The sequence below is a fragment of the Mobula hypostoma genome, chromosome 1 (assembly GCF_963921235.1).
Source record: "Mobula hypostoma chromosome 1, sMobHyp1.1, whole genome shotgun sequence".
NCBI lineage: Eukaryota > Metazoa > Chordata > Chondrichthyes > Myliobatiformes > Myliobatidae > Mobula > Mobula hypostoma.
Window position 1 is genome coordinate 127,002,751 of NC_086097.1, and position 26,200 is coordinate 127,028,950.

Genomic DNA, 26,200 nt, shown 5'->3' on the forward strand with positions numbered 1-26,200 from the left:
TAGGTGTAATGCCCTGATTCATATTATTTTTTATGGTTATGCTGTTCTGTATTTCATTTTGTGTTGTTCTGTGCAAGCTGCTTGTTTGGGTTACTGTTGAAGATAAGAGACAGGAGAATTGTGGTGATTAGGGTGGCCGGATTAAGGGGAGGTTTCTCTGGTGAGGGACACTAATGTTGAGCTTGGGGCTTTTGTCAAGGGGATGAAGATGTTGGAGAGAAGAGGTCGTAGGATTCGACCCGGAGTGGGGCCGTGATTAGATAAAGCCCGGGTTGAGATCGAAGGAGGATCAGTGAAGGGGAAACCATGAGCTCCAACTTGTGCACATTAGACTGTTTCATTAAACTGGGCCCTTTCCTTTTTTTGTTCTTTCTTTACTAACCCTTTAGTCAAATTAAGAATTATAAAGCTAAAGCTTTTAATTGTATGCTTTTTAATTGTCTGTTATTTCATGGCACTCATTTGAGACTGGGTGACCAACCACGAAAAGAGTGGTGACGACTGGAGAGTCAGTGACAGCCCGGAGAGACAGCAACCAGGGCAGAACGGGCTGGCAACCCAATCTGTGTCCTCTGAAAGGAGGACCCCCACATAAGCCACAAAGAATCTAGGAAAAGATACCCCCAGGGGTGCCCGAGAGGGGGGGAGGATGAGCACCCCAGTCGGAAGGACACAATGACATCAGACCCAGGCAATGAACAAACGACGATGAGGAAGCAGTGTGCACGTGGCAGAATCTGCAAGAACGATCGTGGCTTGAAGATCCACCAAGCGAGGATGAAGTGTTTGGCGGGAGCAGGAGCAGCACAACACGCAACTGTCCAACGTGGTGAGACGAAGGAAGGGCCAGGCCCGGAGTCACCCCATAGTGCCCGGAACCTCCAAGTGTTGCAAACTAATCCCTCGAACATGAGTAACAGGAGGCGGATCAAATGGTCTGCAGCTAACATGACTTCACTGTGGAAGCAGTTTGATGAAGATGTTAACCAAATTCTGGAGGCAACGGCGAAGGGAGGGGCTGATAGGAAGATGCAAGCCATGACAACAATTATTGTCAGTATCGCAGCTGAACGGTTCGGAGAAGAGGAGAAGGAAGGCTCCAAAACATCTTACTCGAAGAACCAAAGAGCATCGAGGATCCACAACATCAGGCAGGAGATGAAAGCGCTGAAGTCCCAATACAAGGAGGCAGGAGAAGAGGAGTGCATTGGCTTGGCCCAGCTGATGTGCATACTACGAAAGAAGATCAGGGTCCTCTGCCGGGCAGAGTGGCATTGGAGGCGGCAGCATGAAAGGGCTCGAAAACATGCTGCCTTTATCACCAATCCCTTCAAGTTCACCAAGGAGTTGCTGGGGGAGAAGCGCAGAGGGAAACTGGCCTGTTCACAGGTAGACTTAGACCAACATCTGAAGAAGATATATAATGATCCTGAAAGAGAGCAGGAGTTGGGAGAGTGCGACATCCTAATAGACCCACCTGAACCGGATGTGCAGTTCGACATGTCAGAGCTGCAGCTAAAGGAAGTCAGAGAGGTCGTCCGCAAAGCAAAGACAAGCTCGGCTCCAGGACTAAGCAACACCTCGTACAAAGTGTACAAGAATTGCCCCAAACTCCTGCTGCGTCTGTGGAAGGTCCTGAGAATCTTCTGGAGAAGGGGGAAAACCCCAGAGCAGTGGAGAGTGGCTGAAGGGGTGTGGATCCTGAAGGAGGAAAATGACACCCAGATAGATCAGTTTCACATCATCTCCCTGCTGTGTGTCGAGGCGAAGATCTTCTTCAGTGCAGTTTCTAAACGGCTCTTTAAGGGCCACAACATCCATTCAGGCAACCTGCACCGAGTTGGATGGCTGGCTGAGATCTGTGGACAAGTCTGGCCTACCTGGGAAGTTTAAAGCCTGGATGTATCAGCATGGCATTCTTCCCAGAATCCTATGGCCCCTCCTCATCTATGCAGTCCCGATCTCGACAGTCGAAACCTTAGAGAGGAGGGTTAGCAACCACCTCAGGAGATGGCTGGGGCTGCCAAAGAGCCTGAGCAGCATCGCACTCTATGGACACCACAACAAACTGCAACTGCCCTTCAAATCCTTGGAGGAGGAATTCAAGGTAACAAGAGCCAGAGAAGTGCTACAGTACAGGGACTCAAGTGACCCGAAGGTGGCTAGAGCAGGGATCCAAGTAAGTATTGGCAGGAAGTGGAGGGCAGAGGAAGCTGTTCAGGAGGCAGAGGCAAGGCTGCATCACAGGAGGCTGGTGGGAGTGGTCACACGAGGCCGAGCTGGGCTAGGATCCTTTCCAACTCCCCAAATGGACACCAGAGGGAAGGAAAGGCGTCATCTAGTTCAGGAGGAGGTGAGAGCAGTAGTGGAGGAGATGAGAGCCTGCAAGGCGGTGGGAATGAAGCAACAGGGAGCTTGGACAAGATGGGAGAATGCGGTTGAGAGGAAGGTGACCTGGGCTGATCTTTGGAAAGCCGAACCACACCGCATCCAATTTCTCATCCAGGCAGTGTACGATATGCTTCCAAGTCCATCAAACCTGCACACATGGGGCAAGGCAGAGTCATCTGCGTGCCCACTGTGCTCTAAGCGAGGAACCCTGGAGCACATCCTCAGCGGCTGTGCAAGGGCACTTGGTGAGGGACGGTACAGGTGGAGGCATGATCAGGTCCTGAAGACCATCGCTGAAGCTGTCAGCGCAGGAGTTGAGTGGGCGAAGCGGTCCCGACCCTCCAAGCAGACCATTGCCTTTGTCAGAGCTGGGGAGCAGCCAATACCTGCCAACAGAACATCTGCAGGCATTCTGACCCCTGCAAGGGACTGGCAGCTGTTGGTGGACCCCGAAGGGCAGCTGAAGTTCCCCAACCATATCGCAGCCACCGCCCTGCAACCAGACGTTGTCCTAGTGTCTGAGTCGACTAAGCAAGTGGTGCTGCTGGAGCTGACAGTCCCATGGGAAGATAGCTTGGAAGAGGCCTTTGAAAGGAAGCTCTCCAAGTACGCAGGACTGGTCAGCAACTGTCAGCAGGCTGGATGGAGAGCGAGGTGTCTCCCAGTGGAGGTTGGTTGTAGGGGATTTGTAGCCCGTTCTTCAGTTAGAGCCTTCAGCATTTTGGGCATCGAGGGAGAGAGGAAGAGGAGAGCCATCCGCAGTACCACCAATGCGGCAGAGAGGGCCTCAAGATGGCTGTGGCTCAAAAGAGGGGAGCCATGGAGTCATAAGTAGCTAGCCATCTGGACACAAGCTGGGGTCTGATCAGCCCCGGCTGGGTCACCTGGGGGAGGCTGTATGACGTTGAAAGACCCGAAACACCCGATGATTCCAGGAACATCACTGAAGATGTGTCCAGAAGCATCAATAGATGTATGTACACAACAGTGTAATAGGGTAACGAATCACACAGCATCCACACAAACAGGGGTTTGGGGTGGGCTCGTGCCTCAACCTCACAGGTTTGGCGGGGCCAAAGTTTGTCTTCCCTAGACTTACACAACTGACAGAACCAGAGTGTTTCATGAGCATATAATTATTAGTTTAATTAGTACGGCACAATATTTTGGGCCAAAATGTCTCTCCTGCTTTTCTATACTCAATAGCCACTGTATTAGGAACCTATTGTCCCTAATTCAAGATTGCTTAATGTCAGTTCCAGTACAGAGGTGTAGAGGAGAATGAAGTAATTGTGACTCCGGATCTGATGCAGCACAAAAAAACACAAAACTAAATTATAATTTAAAAACACAATAAATAAAAATACATTGTGTTGCCCTTAAGGCATTTATTTGACTTTGTTGGGTCTACACTTTAAATGATTTGTTTGTAACTATTTTCTAGTAAAAGTTAAAGGTTGATAATTAAGTTACAGTATAACAGAGGTAAATTCATTGCCTATGGTATATCGCGGTTTGTGATGACGTCACCTCCGGTTTGCCGCAAGGATAGCTACAGAGTTAGAAGTGCTGACGCTACAACGAGAAACTGATGTGGCCACGGTGGAAGCACAGGTGTTGGAAAACGCTGAAGAAATGCATGTTCTAGACGAAAGAGGAAATTCTATGCCAGAAAGGGCCAAATTGGAACGCACCAGAGAATATGTCCAATCTCAAATTGACCTGCAGATTCATTCTTTCTCTCCATACTTGCCTGTTGGCGTCCCATCTCATGTGAAATCACAGGGAAGCTTCGTTACATCACATCCACCTGGGGAAGACAACTCACGGTATGAAAGGGCTGACTACAAATACTTCCCGACACCAAACTTACCAGACCCGGCGAGATCAGAGACAAAGGCTGAAGTCAGAACATCAAATCCCATCATGAACGTACACGCTCAGTCATATGTTCCCCAACATATTCCCCCAGCTAGCACACCACCTGCAGCAGAACCCTTGGCACAGTATTTAGCACGACGAAACCTCGTCAATTCAGGACTGTACCAGTTTGACGATAAGCCTGAAAATTACTGTGCATGGTCCTCCTCATTCACCAGCGCCACCGGCGGAGTCCAGCTCACAGTAATCCAAGAGTTGGACCTTATGACTAAATGGCTGGGAAAGGAATCAAGTGAACAGGTGAAATGCATACGCTCAGTGTACATCAACAACCCCGAGCTAGCCTTACACAACGCATGGGAGAGACTGCGGGAGTGCTATGTGGCCCCTGAAATTATTGAGAGGGCGCTATTTCAACGGCTGGGCAATTTTCCTAGGGTGTCAGCCAAGGACCACACTAAATTACGAGAACTCGGAGATTTACTCATGGAGATTCAAGATGCTATAGAAGACGGCTATTTAACTGGCCTGTCGTATCTGGATACTTCACGCGGAGTTGGACCAATTGTGGACAAGCTTCCATTTGGGCTGCAGGAAAGATGAATGTCTATTAGCTCAGAGTACAAGGAAGAGAACGGTGGTCGATTCCCTCCCTTTGAGTATTTTAGTAGGTTTGTGTGCAAGGAGGCGAAGAGGCGAAACGACCCTAGCTTCATGAATCAAGGCAGCACCACAACTCACACCAAGCCAGTCAAACCCATTTTGAACAATTTTGTCATCAATAAACCGGTCTCAGTGCATAAAACTGAAGTCTCCGCAATCAACGATGATCCTAGCAAGAATTGTCCATTGCACAACATACCCCACCCCCTCAAAAAATGTAGAATGTTTTGAAACAAACCCTTTGATGAAAGAAAGGCCCTTCTCAAGGAAAAAAGAATATGTTTTAAGTGCTGTTCCTCTGCCTCCCACCTCGCTGAAGAGTGTACGTTCCCCGTAAAGTGCTCAGAATGTAACAGCACTAATCACGATGGAGCCATGCATCCTGGCCCGTCACTGCAGACTGCCAAGGCTCCTCCACTCCCACAAGAGGATGGCGGGGAGGGAGAGCATCACTCTGATACAACTATTGTCGGCTTGAGCTGCACAGAAGTTTGCAGTCCAGGTCAGTCGAGCCGTTCGTGCTCAAAGATCTGCCTCAATAAGGTATACCCTAAGGGAGCCAAAGACAAAGCCATCAAAGCCGATGTAATACTGGATGACCAGAGCAACTGCTCACTAGCGAGACCAGAGTTCTTCGAGTTGTTCAGCGTAAAGGGTAATCCATTCCCATACTACCTCAGAACTTGCCCTGGCATCACAGAAGCGATGGCAGGAAGGCAGAAGGCTTCCAGCTAGAGCCGCTGGATGGCAAAGTCGTCATCAGTCCCCCTCCACTCTCAGAGTGCAATGACATTTTGAATAACTGATCTGAGATTCTGATGCCAAGTGCAGTGCTACACCAGCCTCATCTCCACCACATTGCCAAGCACATCCCAGAACTGGATCGGGAAGCAGAAGTACTCCCGCTACTCGGAAGAGATGTTCTTAGGGTGCACAAGGTCAGGCAGCAGGTCAATAGACTACACAACGCCCCCTTTGCCCAACGTCTGGATCTGGGCTGGGTGGTGATAGGAGAGGTGTGCCCTGGCAATGTACACAAACCAATAGTTAACACGCTCAAGACTAACGTGCTAGAGAGAGGCCACCATTCAATTTCTCAGCCCTCCACAAGTGTTGTGTGTATCAAGGAAGCACAACAAAGGCACGACATAGTAAAGTAACTGAGAAGACACTGGGACAGTCAGTCTTCGCTCAAACTAAGCATGATAATAAAGTTGCTCCATCGGTGGAAGATGCCATCTTCTTAAAAATAATGGACACAAAGGTTTTTAAGGATGAAGCAAACAACTGGGTTGCTCCACTACCATTCAGAGAATCATGCCAGCGCTTACCAAACAACAAAGAGCAGGCAGTCAACTGGTTCGCATCTTTACAACAAACTCTGGAAAGGAAACCTGAGACCAGTTACCGAGGTTGTTCTACTTCTACCTAAAGACTGATTTAAAGAGTTCTATACCATGTTTATAGTGACCTTACAAAGGTCAGGCGGGGAGTGTGTTGCCCTTAAGGCATTTATTTGACTTTGTTGGGTCTACGCTTTAAATGATTTGTTTGTAACTATTTTCTAGTTAAAGTTAAAGGTTGACGTCACCTCCGGTTTGCCATGTCTTATGTGTAACCTCTGATTCGGGAAGGGATAAAGGTGGGTGCCATGCGTGCAGCATGATCGTGAAGAGCTCCGTTCTACCCACAAAGAAACATTATAGAAGCAACGCTGTAAGTTCCTACGGAAGTATTTGAAGTAAAAATATTAATGCGGTTTCTGTTAAGGAAGCGGCGGTTCTGGTGGCGCACGTGTCGGCTTTTCAATTTCAAATGCGGGGTGGGCGCGGGCTTGGTGGCGGTTTGATGCGACCCCTCGCTCCCTACTTGGGGTGGCTGGAGACACTCGCTAAAAGAAGAGAGCGCGCGTGGTCTCCAGAATGAAACAGACGCTGTATATATTTGTATTTTTTTATCAACAGTTTTCACCATATGATGTTCATGTGGAAGAGTGAACAGTAAATGGTTAACCTTACTATGACTCTGTCTTCATTGGCTCCGGTTTAACTTGGTGTTTAGTCAGAGTTTCTACACACTGCATGAGAACACTACATACATAATATAGCTTATATACACAGATTGTATGTCCATAAAGTTATGTTAGGCTGTAAATAAGATGACAGACAGGAGATAATAAAATAGTGGTGGGAGCTAGTGGGTGGAGGTGTTGATCAGCCTTACTGCTTTGGAAAGTAACTTTGAGTCTGATTGTCCTAGCATGGATACTATGTAGCCTCCTGCCTGATGGGAGTGAGACAAATAGCCCATGAGCAGGATGTGTGGAATCCTTCATGATGTTGCTGGCTCTTTTCCGGCACAGTTCTGTATATAATATGTCGTTGGTGGTGGATAGGCTGGTGCCAGTGAAGTGTTAACACCCATTATAGAACCTTCTTGTCTGCCGCAGTGCAGTTTCCGTACCAAGCAGAGATACCGCTTGTCAGGATGCTCTCTACTGCGCCTCTGAAAAGTGATGTGAGTGTGGATGTGCAAAGCCCAATCTCTTCAGTATCCTCAGAAAGTGGAAGCTTTGGTGAGCTTTCTTGCTTGTGCAGGATTCACTGTGGGACCATGAGACGTGTGAGATGTGCACTCCCAGGAGTTTGAATCTGCCTGCAGTTTCCACTCTGTGCCACTGATGTAAGTAGCAAATTCCCCTGAAGTTGATAACCATCTCCTTTGCCTTGTTGACATTAAGGAAGAGGTTGAGTGCCTGGCACCAGGCCTCAAGTTTTTCCACCTCCTTTCTCTGTAGGCCTTCTCTTCGTTGTTGGTGATTGTGTGGCACCACTGTTGTGTCATTGGCAAATTTGACGGTGAGATTGCTTGGAGTTTGGCCGTGCAGTCATGTATGAGCAAAATGTACAGCAGTGGCTTAGCACACGGCCCTGGGAGGGCGGGGAGGCACCTGTGTTGAGGATGATGGAGCAGGAGGAATGGTTGTGCATCCTGACTGTGAGATATGTTCATTAGGAAGTCTAACACCCAGTTGCACAGGGGTATATTTAATCAAAGCAATAGGAGTTTTCTCACCAAGGTCTGTGGGACAATAGTGTTGAATGTTGACATAAGTGTGACAGGGCCAGGTGCATGACATGGAGTGGCTTTATTGGTAAGCATATTGGTGAGTGTCCAACGTGACAGGAATGGAGTTTTTGATATGTGCCATTATCAGCTGTTCAGAGCCCTTCATGATGATTGGTGTCATTTCCACTGGGCGGTGGTCATTTAGTTCTGAAGGCGCAGAGTCCTTTGGTACAGGGATAATGGTGACTGATTTGAAGCATGTGGAGCCAGCTGCCTGGATAAGTGAAGAGCTGGAAATGCCTTTGAAGATGACAGTGAGCTGGTGTGCCTGAGCACTTGACCTGGGATACTATCTGGAAGGGCCGCCTTATAGGGGTCGATTCTCTGCAGAGTCCTTCTCTTGTCTGCTGCTGCTGTTGTTACAGTCAGTGGCTGCTCACCTGGAAGAGCGGCGTTAGCTTTTATGGTTGGCGATATGTTGCATGTGCGCATCAAAGTTGCTTAGAGTATCAGGGAGGGAGGTGTCACTGGTACAGTTGACGCTGTTTTTCCTTGCTTAGTGTATTCATGGTGTTCAACTGCTGTAGCTCGTTCACTTCAAGGTTCAATGTGTTATGTGTTCAGATATGTACTTTTGAACACCACTGTTGTAACACATGGTTATTTGAACTACTGTCATCTTCCTGTCAATTTGAACTGCTGTAACCTTCCTTTCAATTTTATTATTATTACTTTGATGTCGCCAAACTAGAGCGTACAATCATCACAGCGATATTTGATTCTGCGCTTCGCGCTTCCTGGAGTACAAATCGATAGAAAATATAATAAAAAAATTAAATTATAAGTCATAAATAGAAAATAGAAAAGGCAAAGTAAGGTAGTGCAAAAAAACCGAGAGGCAGGTCCGGATATTTGGAGGGTACGGCCCAGATCCGGGTCAGGATCCGTTCAGCAGTCTTATCACAGTTGGAAAGAAGCTGTTCCCAAATTTGAACCAATCTGGCAATTCTCCTCTGACCTCTCTCATTAACAGGGCATTTTTACCCATAGAGCTGCCACTCACTAGATGTTTTTTGTCTTGCACGCTGTGAACTCTGCAAACTCTACATGAGAATTCCAGTTTATGAGATACTCAAACCACCACGTCTAGCACTAACAGTCATTTCATAGTCAAAGTCACCTAAGTCACGTTTCTTCTCCATTCTGTTGTTTGGGCTGAACAACAACTGAACCTCTTGAATATGTCTGCATGCTTTTATGCATTGAGTTGCTTCCACAGGATTGACTGATTAGAAATTTGCATTAGTGAGTGGGCATACAGGCGTACCTAATAAAGCGGCCACGAAGTGTATGTTCTAAAGTAGATCTCTTCCTCATATGCTCTGTCTGCCCTTCCCCACCCTTTTCTTTCCCACATCCTCCCCCACAAAAAATGGGCATGTGTGCTGTCAGCCAAACTTCTAAGAAGACTGAAACTAATAGATTGTTGCAGCTTGTGTTACCAGGCAGATATATATGCTGAGATACAGAGCAGCGTAAGGTAGCGGGTAGTGGCTCCATATGTCACTACTTCAGGGCGTGACGACCCTGCCTTACACAAGTCCCGGGCTCAGCTGGCTCCGGCTGACAATACCCGGTATGGGCCCCTATCCAGGGTTACAGACCCCACTGCCTTGTGGGTATCTTTGGGGGAAGAGAAGGCTAAGGAGTAAACCCTACACAAATCCAGAGGTAGTTGGATGACGTATCACGTCACCTCCCGGCAGCTCCTGCAGCCAAGCTGATGCCAAATGTACTGCTTTGCATTCCTTTGGACTACATCCGTGAGGCGGATCTTGATGTCTGGGCAGCCCAGGATCTCCATATTCATTGTCCAGGTCTGCGCCACGGAATGGGCCCATCCGTGGTCTACTCAGACAGACAGAGCCATGATGATGACAGAGCAGCAATGATCTGTTTGAATGGCTTAACTAGCCTTTGCTTGTTCCTATGTTCATTGGGCAAGAACTCTTTAAGAGCTGCTAATTTTTCAATTTCATGGAGGTTTTGAATCATGGGGCATTGCTTAGTTAGAATGTGTGGGTAGGGTTTTATGGAACAGTAGTGCAATTGAGTGTAATACTCAATTTTTAAACAAAAACGGCTTCAGAAAAATCAGACTATCATATTAGCAAGCATTGCATACCATACTGATAAAACACTTTTAAATTTTGGAAAAGAAAAAGCATGCCTCGTGAGTTCTAGGATTTTTATTTTGCAGGGCAGAATGCTGACTTATAAACATTGCAAACACTCTATCTGTCAGTAGGCTATAATAAATTGCCAGTGATTAACTATGACTACCTTGCAATGCAGAACGAGCTGTCAAATCAAATTTTTTAATATTGTGGTTTGGGAAGGATAACTTAAGAATCTGCTTGATACTCCTTCAGTAGAAAAAATTGACCTTCAAACTGACATGAGCTTTCATTCTAGATGAGTATCCTGTGGAAAACAGAAGGCAGTGTCATAAGCTGTCATTTGAAATATCCGTGATGGAATGTCATCTAAACTATCTCTTTTTCTTAGCTGCGAATATGTTTAGGATTTTGAAGGTCTAGCCAAAATCACAGAAGGTTCTTGGGAGAGCTACTGGAAACTCAGAGCTCCTGACTTTATGTTTATTTGGATTTATTAACTGTGGGATCACTTCTAACAGCTTGTTGTTTGTCACCTATGATGTAGATCTCAAAGTAATGAATAAAGGAGGATGTGGGGAAATAACAGAAAATTACATTGTAATTAGAAGTAGCAATTATCCACTATTATTTAGGCAGATCATAAGCGATAATCGTGTGGAGCCAACAATATGAACAAGTGGACTATTTGTCCATTTGCATGGCTACATTTACCAATGTATCAATGTACCAGTCCAGATGAAGGGTCTTAACACTGTCCTTTTCCCTCCACAAATGCAGCCTAGCCTGCTGAGTTCCTCGAGCATCTTGTTTGTTGCTCCAGATTCCAGAATCAGCAGCCTCCTGTCTCTTTGCATCAATAACCTAGACTGCTTTGCTGAAGTTAACCCAACAGATTTGCAAAGTCGGATGTTCTCTTGGAGAGTAGGGATTTTGAATTTCAGTTTTTTGGGTTCTGTATTATGGAGTACTCCAACAATGCTGTAGTTGATGTAATGTAACCAACCAGCAGCTCCCCTTGGGTATCTTAAAATGGCCTTTAGGATCACATTAACCTGCTGTCATTCAACGTGCCAACTGTTACACACTCTGTGTGCATGCGGGTGGGAATGCCCAAAAGGAGAAACTTAGTTCCAGCAGCTTCCGGAATCACGGTATGACACACTCACCGTCACTGTTGGTTGAGCTGTTCACTGAGTACGATTTCTGTTCTTCAAAGGATGAAACAAGATCTGTAAAACAGATGTTTCTTCCCCATCAGCTGATTAGCGAAATTAAGCGTTTCTAAAATGGAAGCTGGGGGTATGGATTGAAATGCCTGAAGTGATAGTTTCCTTCTGTTAATATCTGGATTTTATATACTGGGATTGTCAACATATCGGGAAAAGTTTGAAGAACAGTATAACTGGGGGGTCATGAATAAATGCAGGGTGGAGCATCCCGCTTTAAGAAAACTCCTGGAGTGCCCTGACTGAAGGAGGGTGTTGACAGGCAGTGCTGGCTTTGTGACTGGAATCTGCGGAGGAGTCTTTAATTCACCGGCAAGCTGAAAGGAAGGCAGCTGTCACAACAGCCAACCAGGACAAACTGTAGGAGGTGAGTTGTAGGCAAGAAAGCCAGACAGCACAAAGCCTAGGGCACTCAATCAACTCTGTAGGTCACTGCTTTAAAGTGGGGCATTTGGAAATGAAGTAATTTGCTTTTAGCAGAAAAGGGATGCTCCAATCTGTACAATAGCTGTATGTCAGTGATATTTACAGTCTTGTGCGGCGCAGTAGGTTTGTGCCATCGAAGTTAATCCTATGGCTATTGCAAATGCAGTGATCTGCTACCGCCAGTTTCTCCAGGTAACCCAAACAGATACATCTCCTGTGCTCCTTGATGTGGGTTTCCACTGTGCGTCCTGTCTGGCTGATGTACACCGCTCCTCCTTCACAAGGAATCCTGTAAACACCAGCAGTCCCGAGTCCCACGTCATCTTTGACTCTTCTAAGCTGTGATTTGAGCTCTCTTTACGAAACTGCTGTGGCCAATGGCTTTTGAGACCACCTAGTTAAGGAAACCATTGAAATAAAACTAGAGGGAAAGAATTTTAACAAAGATGACGTAAGAACTGGAATTCGATCGGAAACAAGATAGGATAGTGGAACACGAGGAAATCTGCAGATGCTGGAATTTCAAGCAACACACATAAAAGTTGCTGATGAATGCAGCAGGCCAGGCAGCATCTGACGAAGGGTCTGACTAAGTCCTGACGAAGGGTCTCGGCCCGAAACGTCGTCTGTGCCTCTTCCTAGAGATGCTGCCTGGCCTGCTGCATTCACCAGCAACTTTTATGAGGATAGCGGAAACCTGATTGGATGAGGACTAACCAATCAGGAGGGACAGACGATGATTTATACTTGTGCGTCAAATGTACGCCGTAAGTATTGCAGACCCTATGCCGTAGGGTGACGTGCACCTCCCCAAAAATATAACTTGTGCGTCGTGGCAACACAGACTGCAACAACTAGGACTGGTCTGCTTGGTAGCATCGCATTTCCTGATACGCATTTCCCGTTGCTTTTCTCCGCCATGTCTGTACATTGATGCGAAATAAATGGTTGGAGACGATGAACCAAATCGTCAAATCTACCTGCCGACATCAGAAAATATTTGAAGTGCATTTCCTCGTCCATGTCTGTCACGAAGAAACTCAACACAGTGGCATAGAAACCCCACTGCCAACTAGCGTTTTGGCGGTAAATTGCAGAGCGACACAGACACAACTATGCATGCTCGCTATGGCGTAGGGCTACACAAAAGTATAAATCAGGCCTACGGCATAGCCCATACGCACAAGTATAAATCAGCCTTAAGTACAGCCAGTCTAGACATGCCCAGGCATCATCCCTGATGAAGATGGCAGAGTTTGTCATTGAAACATCAGATAAGATTGATACCTGTACCCAGTTGGAAGCCCAAGAAAAGTTTATTCCTTGGTTAATGTTATAGGTTTACTTTTTATAGTTTGTGTGATTTGTTCCTTTTTTCCATACATTGGGAGTTTGATATTCTTGTTGTGTGGGGTTTTTCATTAAATGGGCTATTTTGTGGTTTTTTGTTTTGTGGCTGCTTGAAGGAAAAATGCCAAGGTTTTATACTGTATACATACTTTGATAATAAATGTGCTTTGAACTTCTTTTGCTGTATAGCCTGGGAATTAACATATGAGGAATGTTTGGCAGCTTTGGGAATGTACTCACTGGAAATTAGAAGAATGCGGGGGGATCTCATTGAAACCTGCTGAATGTTGAAAGGACTAGATAGGGTGGATGTGGAGAGGATGTTTCCTGTGGTTGGGGTATCCAGAACTATAGGGCATAGCCTCAAAATTGAAGGGCGACCCTTAGAACAGAGGTAATGATGATTTTTTTTTTAGCCGGGGTGTGGTGAATCTGTGGAATGCTCTGCCACAGACTGCGGTGAAGGCCAAGTCCTGTGCGTATATTTAAGGCGGAAGTTGATTGTCTCCTGTTCGGTCAGGGCATCAAAGGATATGATGATAAGGCAGGTATAGGGGGTTGAGTGGGATCTGAGATCAGCCATGATGGAATAGCAGAGCAGACTCGATGGGCTAGATGGCCTAATTCTACTCCTGTGTCTTATGGCTGAATCACATAGCATTACACAATCTAATTTCTATTTTTTTAAATGTTCATTGACTTTAACTTGTATCATATATGCACTTTATTGTCTGTTAATTTACTTGTGGTAATATTACTATTACATGTGTGAGTTATGTGTACTGTGTTGTCCACCTTGGTCCAGTGGTATAGTGTACAGTTGAATGACAATAAACTTGAACTTAACGTACAGATTATAAAGCTTCATTCTTGGTCCTTTATATGTCTGCACTGCTACTGCGTGGAGTTTTCCAAAACAGCAGTGTAGTGTCTAAGGACATGCAATATACGCCTAAATGCTGCACCTGTGATTGTCAACTATCCACATGTGGCCCACACTGTTCGCAGACTGTTTGTGCATGGCAGAACTGCTCCCCACTAGTTCAGAATTGCTCCCTACAAACTAGCTGACCTACTCCTCTCTTCCTCTTTGCCACAGATATCACCAGATTTTCGTTGAGGCAAGTTTTTCGAGGTTAGCTGCTACTTTGCCGCAATTCAAGTACTGGATTATGGAAACATCCACCATACAAGCACACGTCTCACTTTGTGGGAGATTGAGATTTCAGAACAAAAATTTAAATTCATGAGTTTTGATCCGTCTTTGTCCTTTGATGTGGAAATCTAGTTCTACCTTATCCAACAACTTCATTTCTTAGTGATGGCCTTTGTAAGAACTTCTCTTTTACTCCTGCCTGCTGGCACACAGCATTTGTGATGTTGTAGACTGAGCAACCAGACACATTGAAGAGCTGAAACGCCCAGATGTTACTTTGCATGTTTAAGTGTTGCATAGGGGCTAGATAAACCTTGGAACTTCCTCATGGAGCACAAAAACATATCCCTCCATCCACTGATTCTTTGCCCCTCATTGTGCACCTGACTAATTCTTTGCTAATCAAGTTGTCTTCTCTCTGCTTGCCCATCAGTTTCCCCCAGATTCTGCCTGTCATCTGCATATTTGAGGCAATTTACAGCACCCAGTTATACCTGAGATTGAACCTGAGATGTGGGAGACAAGCAAAAGCACCCTGAGCAAACGCCCACATGGTCACAGGGAGACTGCACACAGACTGCCCTGGGGTTGACACTGAACGTGGTCACTGGAGTCATGAGGTAGCAGCTCTGTTAGTGGCACCTCCATGCCAATGCCAAAACTGAGGATCTCTTCTGGGCCATGATGTGAGAGAAGAGCCGCTCCCTAGTCAACAGGTTGTAGGTTGTCAGAAGCAGTAGAAAGGGATAGACAGCCAGGAAATGATGGAATAATATTTCTGAAAAGACACGTTTGATTTAATTTAGACTGCTTTGAGGTGAATGTGAACCAGATGTGTGTGATGATCTGATTCTAAACCTGAAATGCAGAGACTAAGAATTCTTTGTGGAGTGCACACTGTAAAATAGTATTGGGCTTGCAGCACTAAAATATGTGGATTTCTACTGCAAAATATTGATCTTGGCAAATGAACAATGTTCTTAATTCTATCAAGAAGAGTTAAAACATACTCAGGTGTGACCTTAACTAAAGCTAAGGAGTAACTTAACACCTTACATCTGAGTTAATAACATATTCATGTTATAACCAGTAGCAAAAGGATGTTTGAGAACAGCTTTTGTGTGCAGTTATTGGATACATTAGAAATATCAATGTATTTACTCCCTTCTTGACAAAATTGTGTTAGGTTTTATGGAAAATTAATGATCAGTTCCCTTTTGTAGTTATACATTTGTAGGATTGGTCCTGTTAGACAGCAGGGAATGAATTAGTTTCATAGTTCCAGAGCTCAAATGTTAAATGGAGTAATCCATTAACCAAGTAAGTCACCTTCATTTGAACATACACTAAGTGTTAAGTTACAGTCGCGAAACTAACTGCCAGCTCATTCTGGAGATGTAGGTGGAAACCAGAGGACCCATGAGGAAGCCACGGGGTCATCAGCAGAACGTTGAAATTCCATGCATGCTGCATCTGAAGTCAGGATTGAGTCCCAGTCTCTGGAGTTGTGTAAGTAGCAGCACTGTGCTATCCTGCGAGATTTGGACTCTTCATCCACGTTATGCAATACCAGCAGCACAATGCTAGAGACCTGGCCTCGATTTTGATTTCCAGTACCGTCTTTGTGAAATTTGCACGTTATTCTGTTAGAAGCAGGTTTCCCCTGAGTCTTCCAGTTTCCTCCCACATTCAAAGACCTGCAGTTTGTTGGATTAATTGGTCTCTGTAAATTGTCCCCAACAAGTGGTAGAATCTGGGAGGAGTTGGTGGGAATTTAAGAATACAATGGGATTAGTATCAGAATCAGGTTTAATATCACCAGCATATACACACTCACACTCACTCACACTTCAAAAAGTGAGACAGGTCCTAAAAAGCAGCAAGCCAGGCAGCATCTCTAGGAAGATTTCAAACATCCTTTTGTTACTGGTTATAACATGAATATATTATTAACTCAGATGTAAGGTGTTAAGTTACTCCTTAAGCTTTAGTTAAGGTCACACCTGAGTATGTTTTAACTCTTCTTAGAGATGCTGCCTGGCCTGCTGTATTCACCAGCAACTTTGATGTGTGTTGCTTGAATTTCCATCATCTGCAGAGTTCCACGTGTTCAGGTCCTAAAAAGCCAGCTGAATGGGGAGAACAAGATCAGAGCCATCAATGCATTTGCCCTACCTGTCTTCAGATACCCAGCCACAATAGTGTACTGGCCAAGGAATGAACTAGAAGCTGCTGACATCAAGACCCAGATACTGTCAACAGTAGATAGAGGATTCCACCTGAAGTCCATCGTCGAGCGATTGTACACCCGCTGGAGTAAAGGACGATGAGGACTTGGAAGTGTCAAGGCCAGAGACCTGGAAGAAATGCAAATCAGCCATGAGTATGTCAGCGTGACAGCCCCTAAGGACGGCCTGCCAGGAGAATCCCTCAGACAGCAGGCAGAGGACGTGGAAATGGAAGCAACAGAAGCAGGGATCAATCACACCAGACAAGACCCAAGATAAAGACTGTGCAAGAAACCCACTGAAACCATCCAGCACGTAGTAGCAGGATGTAATGCAGGCAGGGACAGCATTCACTGGACAGCACAACAACCAAGTTGTAGGAGTTGTGTACAGGATCATCTGTTTTAAGTATAGATTGGATACTCTCAAGGTCAAATGGGAAACACCCAAGGTAGTGGAGAATGAAAGAGCACAGATCCTGTTGGGATTTTCAAATACAGACTGATAAGCAGGTACTGGCCAACCAACCAGACATAGTAATACTGGACAAGGAACAGAAGAAAGCAACAGTAATAGATGTGGTAATCCTGAATGATAGTAGCATCAGGAAGAAATAATATGAGAAGCTGGAGAAATACCATGGCTTTAAAGAGGAGATAGGAAGGATGTGGAAGGTTAAATCCAGAATAATCCTGGTGGTAACGGGAGCACTTGGAGCTCTGATTCCTGGACTGGGAGAGTGGTTCCAACAAATCCCAGGAACAATATCTGAGATCTTGATCCAGAAGAACACACTACTAGGAACAGCAAGGATATTGCACTGAACCCTCAAACTCCCAGGCTTCTGACAGTAGACCCAAGATTGAGGGAAAAATACACATACACATACCACCCATAAAGGGTGAGGAAAAGAATATATATCTAAAAAACTTAAATTACGTAAGTAGTACAAAAAAGAAAAAAAGTAGCAAACTAGTGTTCATAGGTTAAATGTCCATTCAGAAATCTGATGGGCAGAGGGGAAGAAGCTGTTTACAAATTGTTGAGTGTGTGCCTTCAGGGTCCTTTACCTCCTCCCTGATGGTAGAAATGAGATGACGACGAGTCCTGGGCGATGGAGGTCCTTAATGATGGATGCTGCCTTTTTGAGGCATTGCTCCTTGAAAATGTCCTGGATGCTGGGGACGCTAGTGCCCATGACTGAGCTGACTGAATTCACAATGTTCTGCAGCCGCCTTTGATCCTGTGCAGTGCTCCCCACGCCCCATACCAGATGGTGATGCAGCCAGTTAGAATGCTCTTCGTGGTACATCTGTAGAAATTTACGAGAGTCTTTGGTAACTTACCAAATCTCCTCAAACTCCTAATGAAATATGGCCGCTGCCATGCCGCCTTTGTAGCTGCATTGATATGTTGGGCTCAGGCTAGATCCTCAAAGATGTTGACACCCAGGAACTTGAAATTATTCACCCTTTCCACTCTGATCCTTCTGTGAGGACTGGTGTGTATTCCCTCATCATTTAATATAAATGGGTGGTTGATAATCAGTGTAGACTTAGTGGGCCAAAGGGTCTGTTTTCTGTGTTGAATCACTCTATGTCACTAAAGTGTTAACATTGAGCATTTAACATTTAAATAACCAAACTTGTATGGCCTAAAGAATGCTAGATGTTTTCATCAATTTGTTTCCAAAATAAAATCAACAAAATTCATTTTTATTAAAACCTTGGATTGAATAATATCCCTGGTATGAACAGTTCTTCAGATATTTAGTTATCCTGATCCCCTTAGCAACTCCACTGAATGCATTTTATAAATTTAGGGTCAAACCTTCTTCCTGCTTCGCCCTGCTGATATTCATGAACATAGACGTTTAATAGGCACAACTGTGTTTAAAATATGAATTTCCCATGGTGACTGGGGATTGAAAACCAAAACATTGAAGACGATCTCGTTTGATGCTGACCTCCTGTGTGGAGTTTGCAAGTGACTGTGGGTTTCCTTTAGGTGTTCTGGTATCCTGTCACATCCAGAAATCATTCTGATAGGTTAATTGTCTGCTGTAAATGACCCCTTAGTGTAAATAAGTGGCAAGAATTAATCAGTGGAATTGACAGGCATGTGAAAGAAAATAAGTTGCGGGGCTATGGGGAAATAAGAAAGAAATGGAACTGGTGGCATTACTCTGCTTGGACCTGGCATGGTTTTGTTGGACTGAATAGCTACTCCTGTTTTGTACTGAGTAAGTATCCTATCAGAGAGTTGCTCACGGAAAGAATAGATGCATTGTCTATACTTGAGTTTAGGTTCCATTTCGGAAGGTTTTCACAGCTGTTCTGGAATGCTGTCTTGTTTGAATTCATTGAGTACATTCCTTCAACATTGTTTAAAAATAGGAACAATGACACACTTGTCCAATGGTTATTTTACTTAACCACCCACCCGAGTTCTGGTCCTTTGATCACATATGTAAGTTTGAGTCCAATCAGGGTCACTGGGGAATTTAAATCTGTGCAATTAAATTCATCTAGAGTTACAATTAAAGCTGGTTCTAGTAATAGCAATCATTGAAAATCCAAATAATCAGATTTGCTCATCTTCTTCAGTTAAGGGAATCTGCTATCTTCCCTTGGTCAGACCTATATGTGAATTCCGATTCATCACTGTAATTGACTCTTAACTACTTTCTAAGTTCAAGGACATTCAGATATACATTAAATGTTGCCATTACCAGTCATATCCACATAACATGGATGAATAAAGAATAATATTCTATTGTTGCTTCTGCTTGAATATTTCGATTTCCTAACCAACAGATTTCTTCCTTCTAGGGGGATCATGGTAACCCGGGTTTGCCAGGAGGAGATGGACGCCATGGACCGATGGTAGGAATACTCTTTCTCAACTGCTGAATATGATTTATTTACTTGCTCTTCCTTCCTTGGTGGGAGGGATCACTGACACAGTGTCTACCACTGCTTTGAGCAGCTCCAGGACTTTTCCTTGATGTTTTAGTTTATAACGTGCTAATGATTAGATAACTGGAGAGAAGTGCAAAGGATTGCTTCCAAGTTTGATCAGGGATGCAGACGCAACATCAGGTCAGAAGTAGGGAGATTTGCTGACGATTGGCAGAGCTTGATTGCATTCATACCTTGGCAAACGAAGCAGCCCATGTCTGCTTTCAACAATATTCAGGCATGAGCTAATAATTGGCATGTAAGTGTGCCAGAAACATGCCAGGAAAATGGCACACGAGGGAGAGTCTAACCACAGTTAGTGGCATTGCCATTGCTGAGTCCTTCACCATCAATATCCTTGGAGTTACCATTGACCTGAAACTCATGTGGACGAGCTACATAAGTACCAGGCCCTCATGCCGTAGTGTCACCTGTTGCAGTCATCCAGAAGAGGAGACACTGAGGCAGTGTGGGAGAGAGCAGAAGCTTCTGTGGGCATGTGGAATCTGTACTGGGTTAGAGGCTGGCCCCTCTTGTCCATCAGTGTTCACTCAGTGGAGGTCAAGTTGGACCAGGACAACATCCCGTGCACCATTAATCTATAGCCCATGCTACATAGGGACTTGACTGTATGTGACTATGTTTTTCCTTCTATTAAAACTATATGTGGTATGTGTTGTGTGCTGTTGGTACTGTGTTTTGTACCTTGGCCCCAGAGGAATGCTATCTTGTTTAGCTGTATTCATGTATAGTTGAATGGGAATTAAACTTCATCATGAAGCTTATAACTACCTGGGACGTTGTAGTACATGTGAATGGTGCCACATCTATCACCCTGAAAGTTCATTGATCACCAGTGCACATTGGCTATTGTGTGTAATATCTACAGAATGCACCCTGGTTATATGACAAGGCTTACTGCTGTTGAATTTCCCAGACCCATTTGCTCCATCATTTAAAAAAAGGATGAGGACTTCTGGTACAAAGCAACAGATCTGCAGTCTTCCCTCTATATCCCCCACCATCCTGATTTGGAAATGTGTCACCAGTTCCTCATTGTTGGACCTAAATCCTTGAATTCCCTCCCAACTGGCACAGTGAGAATGTCTTCCAAAGGACCACAGATTATCTTTGACAAAAAGACTTGGTTGGCCCAAGGGGTTTTTCTGTGTTGGATGGCTCTCTAACAAAGCTCCCTTTACGATATGTTTGCTGCTGTTTGTAATGGAGGAATATATCCTCCTGTACTGTTCAGAACCTCTACCCCTTCCCAATTCCACCTGACCCAATTGCCATAAAATCTCTATCCATTGAACTCTTTCTGAGTCTAATACCAGTTTCCCCTACACTCCCCACCCATGCTTCTATGCCAGTCACGATGCCGATCTGACTTAATTCCATCTGCCTCCATGTGGTCCATGTCCCTCTATTCCCTGCCTGTTCACTTGTCTGTCTAAATACTCTCCTATCTGCTTCAATTCCTTTCTTAACAAAGTGTTCCAGCTGCTTACCACTCTCTATGTAATGAAACTTGCTTTGCACACCACCTTTAAACATCCCCCCTCTCACTTTAATACCATGTCCTCCAGTTTTGACATTTCCATCCTGGAAAAAGAACATCTACCTTCTTTATGCCTGTCATAATTTGATTAACCTCTGTCAGGTCGCCACTGATGTTCAGGAGAGAACAATCTAAATTTGACCAACCTTTCCTTTTAGTTCATACATTCAAATCCAGGCAACTTTCTGGTGAACCATAAGTACTCTTTCCAGACCATCCAAACCCTTCCTACAGTGTGGCAACCAGAAGTGCACACAATAATACAAATATGATCTAACCAAAGCTTTTACAGCTGAAACATGAATTCTTACATTTCATCACTTTGGCCCATTTGTGTTGCCATTTTAAGGGGCTATGGACTTGTACTCCAAGATTCAGTAGGTGTATTTAATGTCAGAAAAATGTATACAATATACATCCTGAAGTTCTTTTTCTTTGCAGATCTTCCACTGCACATAGTACTTCTATGGCTTCTGCTATTTACTGTCTACCTTCCTCTTACAATTGACCTCCCAAAATACATCCCGTCACACTTGCCTGGATGAAACTCTATCTGCTATTTCTCTGCCCAAATTTCCAACTATATCCTATACCCTATATCCTGCTGAATACTTTGACAACCTTCCTCACTAAGCACAAATCCACTATTTTTCATGTCAGCTATATTTTTAATCAGATCACTCATAACAGAGGTTACAGCACCCATCCTTGCAAAGCACGACAGGTCACAAACATCCAGTTTGACAGAAAACCCCCACAATGACCCAACGTCTTCTATGATCAAATCACTTCTACTATATATCCAAGTTACCAACTGTCTGTGGGTTCCAGGTGACTTAATCTTTTGAACCAACCTACAATGAAGGGTATTGTCAAATGCTTTACTAATGTCCATACACATAACATTCATTGTCCTACCCTCATCAATCAGCTTCATTACTTCCTCAAAAAACTCTAGCAAATTTATGAGGCAAGGCCTTCCCTGTTCAGAACTAGTAGGTTCATGCTTTTCCAAATGCAAGTAAATCTTGTCCCCAGCAATGGTTCCAATAATTTCTCTGTCACTATTGTAAGCTTCACTGGCTCATAATTTCTCCAGTACATCTTAACTCCCTTGCAGCTTGCTTGAAATTCACCACCATCTAACTGTAAGCAAAACTTATCCCAGACAGGTTGACTACGAGGTGTGGAACCTGTTGAGAACATTCCCCATATGCACTTAAGGTTCTGTACAAATTGCTATCTTTTACTTTTGCCTCTGGCGGAATTAACAATTCTCTCAAAAACAAAATGTCCTGGAAGTAATTGAGTGATGTTGTGATGAACTAGGTGTAAAGTCATGTTTATTGTCATGTGACACATAGTGATATGTGCAATGACATGCTTCTATGCAGTAGTATCACAGGCACACATATCATCATTTAACCAGCATTCAAAGCAAAAGCATAAATGGCACGCAATTCTTGTCAGGAAAGAACCCAACTGGAACAAATAGTCCACTTCAGTGGAAAGTTGTCAGAGTGGCTGTAGTGTCGCTAAACTCTTATGATTATGGTTTTGCTTCAGTTCCAGAATAGACTGGCTGAAGGGTTGAAGCTTTTCTTGAAATTAGTGGTGTGGGACTTCAGGCTGCTGTGTCTCCTCCCTGATGGTAGCCGCGAGGAAATGGCATGGTCCAGATGGTGCGGATCCTTGGATTTTGAAGCAGTGGCTCCTGTAGAAACTGCCAGTGGTGGGGAAAGATATGTCTGTGGTGTGTTGGGTCGAGCGTACTGTTGTCTGCAGATTCTTGCATTCCTGCACATTTGAGTTGTCATACCAGACCATTGATACCGTATCACAGTGATCCAGGTATCAACTGTGCTCAGTAATGTTGTCATAATGTAGACTATCCCATGCTGGGAAGCAATTTCAAAATAGCTGGTGACTTTGGTTACTGAATTAGCTGAACAAATAACTTTCCTAAAGAGTCAGTTGAACAATTATAATTTCTGGGGTTTTGAATATTCCACATAATGATTCACTTGCTTTGTGAATTGGCATCTAATTTTCTGTCTTTCCCTGAATTTCAAGCAATTGATGTTGTTGTGAATGTTATGATGAATTATCATAACCTAGAGCTGATTATTGCTAAGACATAGAAGTCTATGGGCCAGCTGTTGGTGAATGCATTGATATAGACTAACATGTACATGATGCACCAACGGGCCAGATTTTGTACTATATGATTCTATGACTCTAACACTATATGTTGATAAACAACGTTTCTCTCGTGTCCTCATTAGTTTGAAAAATGCTGAAATTGGCATTTATCACTCTGTGTATGAAACACCAGGTCAGGCTTATTTTGTGGGATTGGTTGAACTCAAGAATACACAGTATATATACAATATTCTCCTCCAGTGTGTAGATTCAGACTCCTTGGATGAGCAAGAGATCCCAATGGGATGGAATCCTCCATCCCCTTCTCCTATAGCCAACTCTCCTCTGCCTTCATCTCCAGCCCTTTACCTTTCTCCCCACCTGGCTTCAGCAATCACCTTCTAGCTAGCCTTCTTCACCTCCTCCCTCTTTTTTTATTCTGGTGTCTTCCCCCTTCCTTTCCAGTCCTGAAGAGGGGTCTCAGCCCGAAATGTCAACTTTGTTCATTTCCATCGATGCTGTCTAACCTGCTGAGTTCTTCCAGAGTTTTGTTAATGTTGATCTAAAACGTACAACTTGGGCACTGGAAAGATGAATAGGGTTTAATCCTGTGGACTATAAATATAAAAGACAAGCAGCATGGTCCTGCTGAAGAGTCTTGGCCCAAAACATCGACTATATTCTTTTCCGTATATGCTGCCAGGCCTGCTGAGTTCCTCCAGCATTTTGTGTGTGTTGCATGGATTTCCAGCATCTGCAGATTTTCTCTTGTCTGTAAATCTCATTGCTACATTTGTATTCCTACCAATTTAAACCCATCACTTTTACAGTCTTCTGTGTTTGATGGATATGTAAAGGAGCATGTTGTTTTGTTTCGAAACGCACTCGGTTATGGGCATTGTTGGAAGAGAATTCAAAGTCAAAGACAAGGTAATTACTACCTTTAATAGCATCACCGTGATCACTTTAAATTAAAATGGACTTTCTTGTTCTTTGATTTGTGTTCTTTCTTGCAAAAATTGTGTATAACCTATTTTAATTTGATTTTCTTGCGAAAGCTGCTTATATTATGCGATGTGCCTATGATGCTGCTGCAGGTTTTTCAGTACTTGTTGGATACTGCCTGTTACTCGGTTTGTACTTAAGGCAGCAATGAGGGTCCTCCATCTCTGTCATTCCTTGGCCATCTTCTCTATTGTGCCCCAGGTGTGGTTCAGGGTCCTCATTTCTGCCTCTGCAGTATGGCGTCAAGTTGTCTTTGGTCTCCTGCATTTCCTCTGCCATTGAGAGGTCCACTGAAGTGCTGTCTTGATGGTGGAGTTGGCCTCTCTTCTCATCATGTGCCCAATGCATCTCCAACGTTTCCTCATGATGATTGTGCCCATGTCCTCTTGGTGACACTGAAGGAGTAGGGCATGGCTGGAGATCTTTCTTTGCCAGAACTTTTCAGTACTTGTGCACGTGACTTTGAATTCTCTTCCAACCCTCACCAACATTATACAGTTCCAGCTGAAGTGGGTATGAAGTCAGTGGATTGAAGCCACCATTAGGTGAGACAGTCTTTTCAGATTCAGGTCATGCTTATTTGTGTATAAAAACTGGAGAAGAGCAGACAACCATATAGGCAGTTAGGTGCAGCACTCTGGTAGTGAAATGTGAGCTTGCTTTGGTTCCAAGTTGGATAGAGGAAATGGATTGGTAGAGCATTCCAGAGGTTCATTGGCCTCTTTAAGAAGTCCATAGAAGAGGAAAATGGAGAAGCATGTGCTCATATTTTTATTGTTTTTTGTTGAGTGTTTCTTTCACTTGCTTACATTTCGCTTTTTTGTGTTTTATTTCTTCTTCTTCCCCACCCAACTTTTCTTCCCCAGATTTTGTGTTGCCCTTGGCTACCACTTTGACCTGCCCTCTGAAAGCATAATTGTGAGAACATTTAGTTATCCATTATATGAGAGTTGTCCATTATGAGTGTAAGTGAAAAGATGATAATAGCTACAGGATCTGTAGCTATGACCAAGCCAGTTCCATTGATTTCAATACAAGGTTGTGAATTAGTAGTGTGATCACTTGAGTTGAGTATGATGTTCTCCTAAGGCGTCATCTATTGGTGGGTCCTTGGGTGGCAGTAGAGGCCAATCCAGGGTCCACATATTCTGGTTCAGTATAGACTTGAGGAAGTGGTGGCTGTGTTTACTGGACAGTTGTTTTGATTGTTCAGTCTCTCCTTTCACAGCTGCCATTTATTCTCTGCAACACCGTGCAGAGGGCAGCTCCCTCTTATAGATATTTTCTCAAGGTGCATTCATTGAGTGCAATGTAGTCCCAGTTTTCAGATGCAATGTTGAAGTTTCTTCGGTCTGATTTTGATGTTAACTTTGAAGCGTTTCCTTTGCCCACCAGGGATTCACTGACCTTCCTTCAACTGGGAATAAAGGTTCTGTTTGGAGAAGATGTGAGTTAGGTATCTGGATGACATGACCTATCCATTGGAGCAGGTGTTGCTTTACTGTGGTGGAGATACTGTTCATGTTGTCCTCCTCCAGTACACTGGTGTTAGTGTGTTTGATCTTCCACCTGATTTTCAAACTCTTTTTGTAAGGTTCTCTTGTGGTATGGTTCCAGGGCTTTTGTATGTCTAGTGCAGGTGGTTCATGATTCAATTCCATACAGCAACGTAGAAAGGACAACTGCTCTATAAAACTGAAAAACACACACAAAATGCTGGGGGAACTCCGTAGGCCAGGCACCATCTATGGGAAAAAAATACAGTTGATGTTTCAGGCCGAGACCCTTCAGCTAGACCTGAAGTTTTGTTTGGACCTGTAGGTTGCGGCTTTAAGGACTCTTTTCGAATCTGCATAGGCTCCACTAGCACTACCCAGGTTCAATGCCTGCTTTTGAGGACAGAAGGCCACTAAGATAGGGAAATTGGTCTACGTTTTCAGGAACGATATTGTCAAGTTTTAT

The 26,200-nt window shown here is 44.3% G+C and overlaps 1 protein-coding gene across 1 annotated transcript in view; it reads left to right on the forward strand.

The window, feature by feature from the left end:
• LOC134339989 (collagen alpha-1(XXI) chain-like) overlaps positions 1-26,200 on the forward strand; it is a 258,137-nt gene that overhangs the window by 159,119 nt on the left and 72,818 nt on the right. Inside the window, exon 16 of the mRNA XM_063036872.1 lies at positions 19,402-19,455. Coding sequence (XP_062892942.1) covers positions 19,402-19,455 — 54 coding nt within the window. The remainder of the gene's footprint in view (positions 1-19,401; positions 19,456-26,200) is intronic.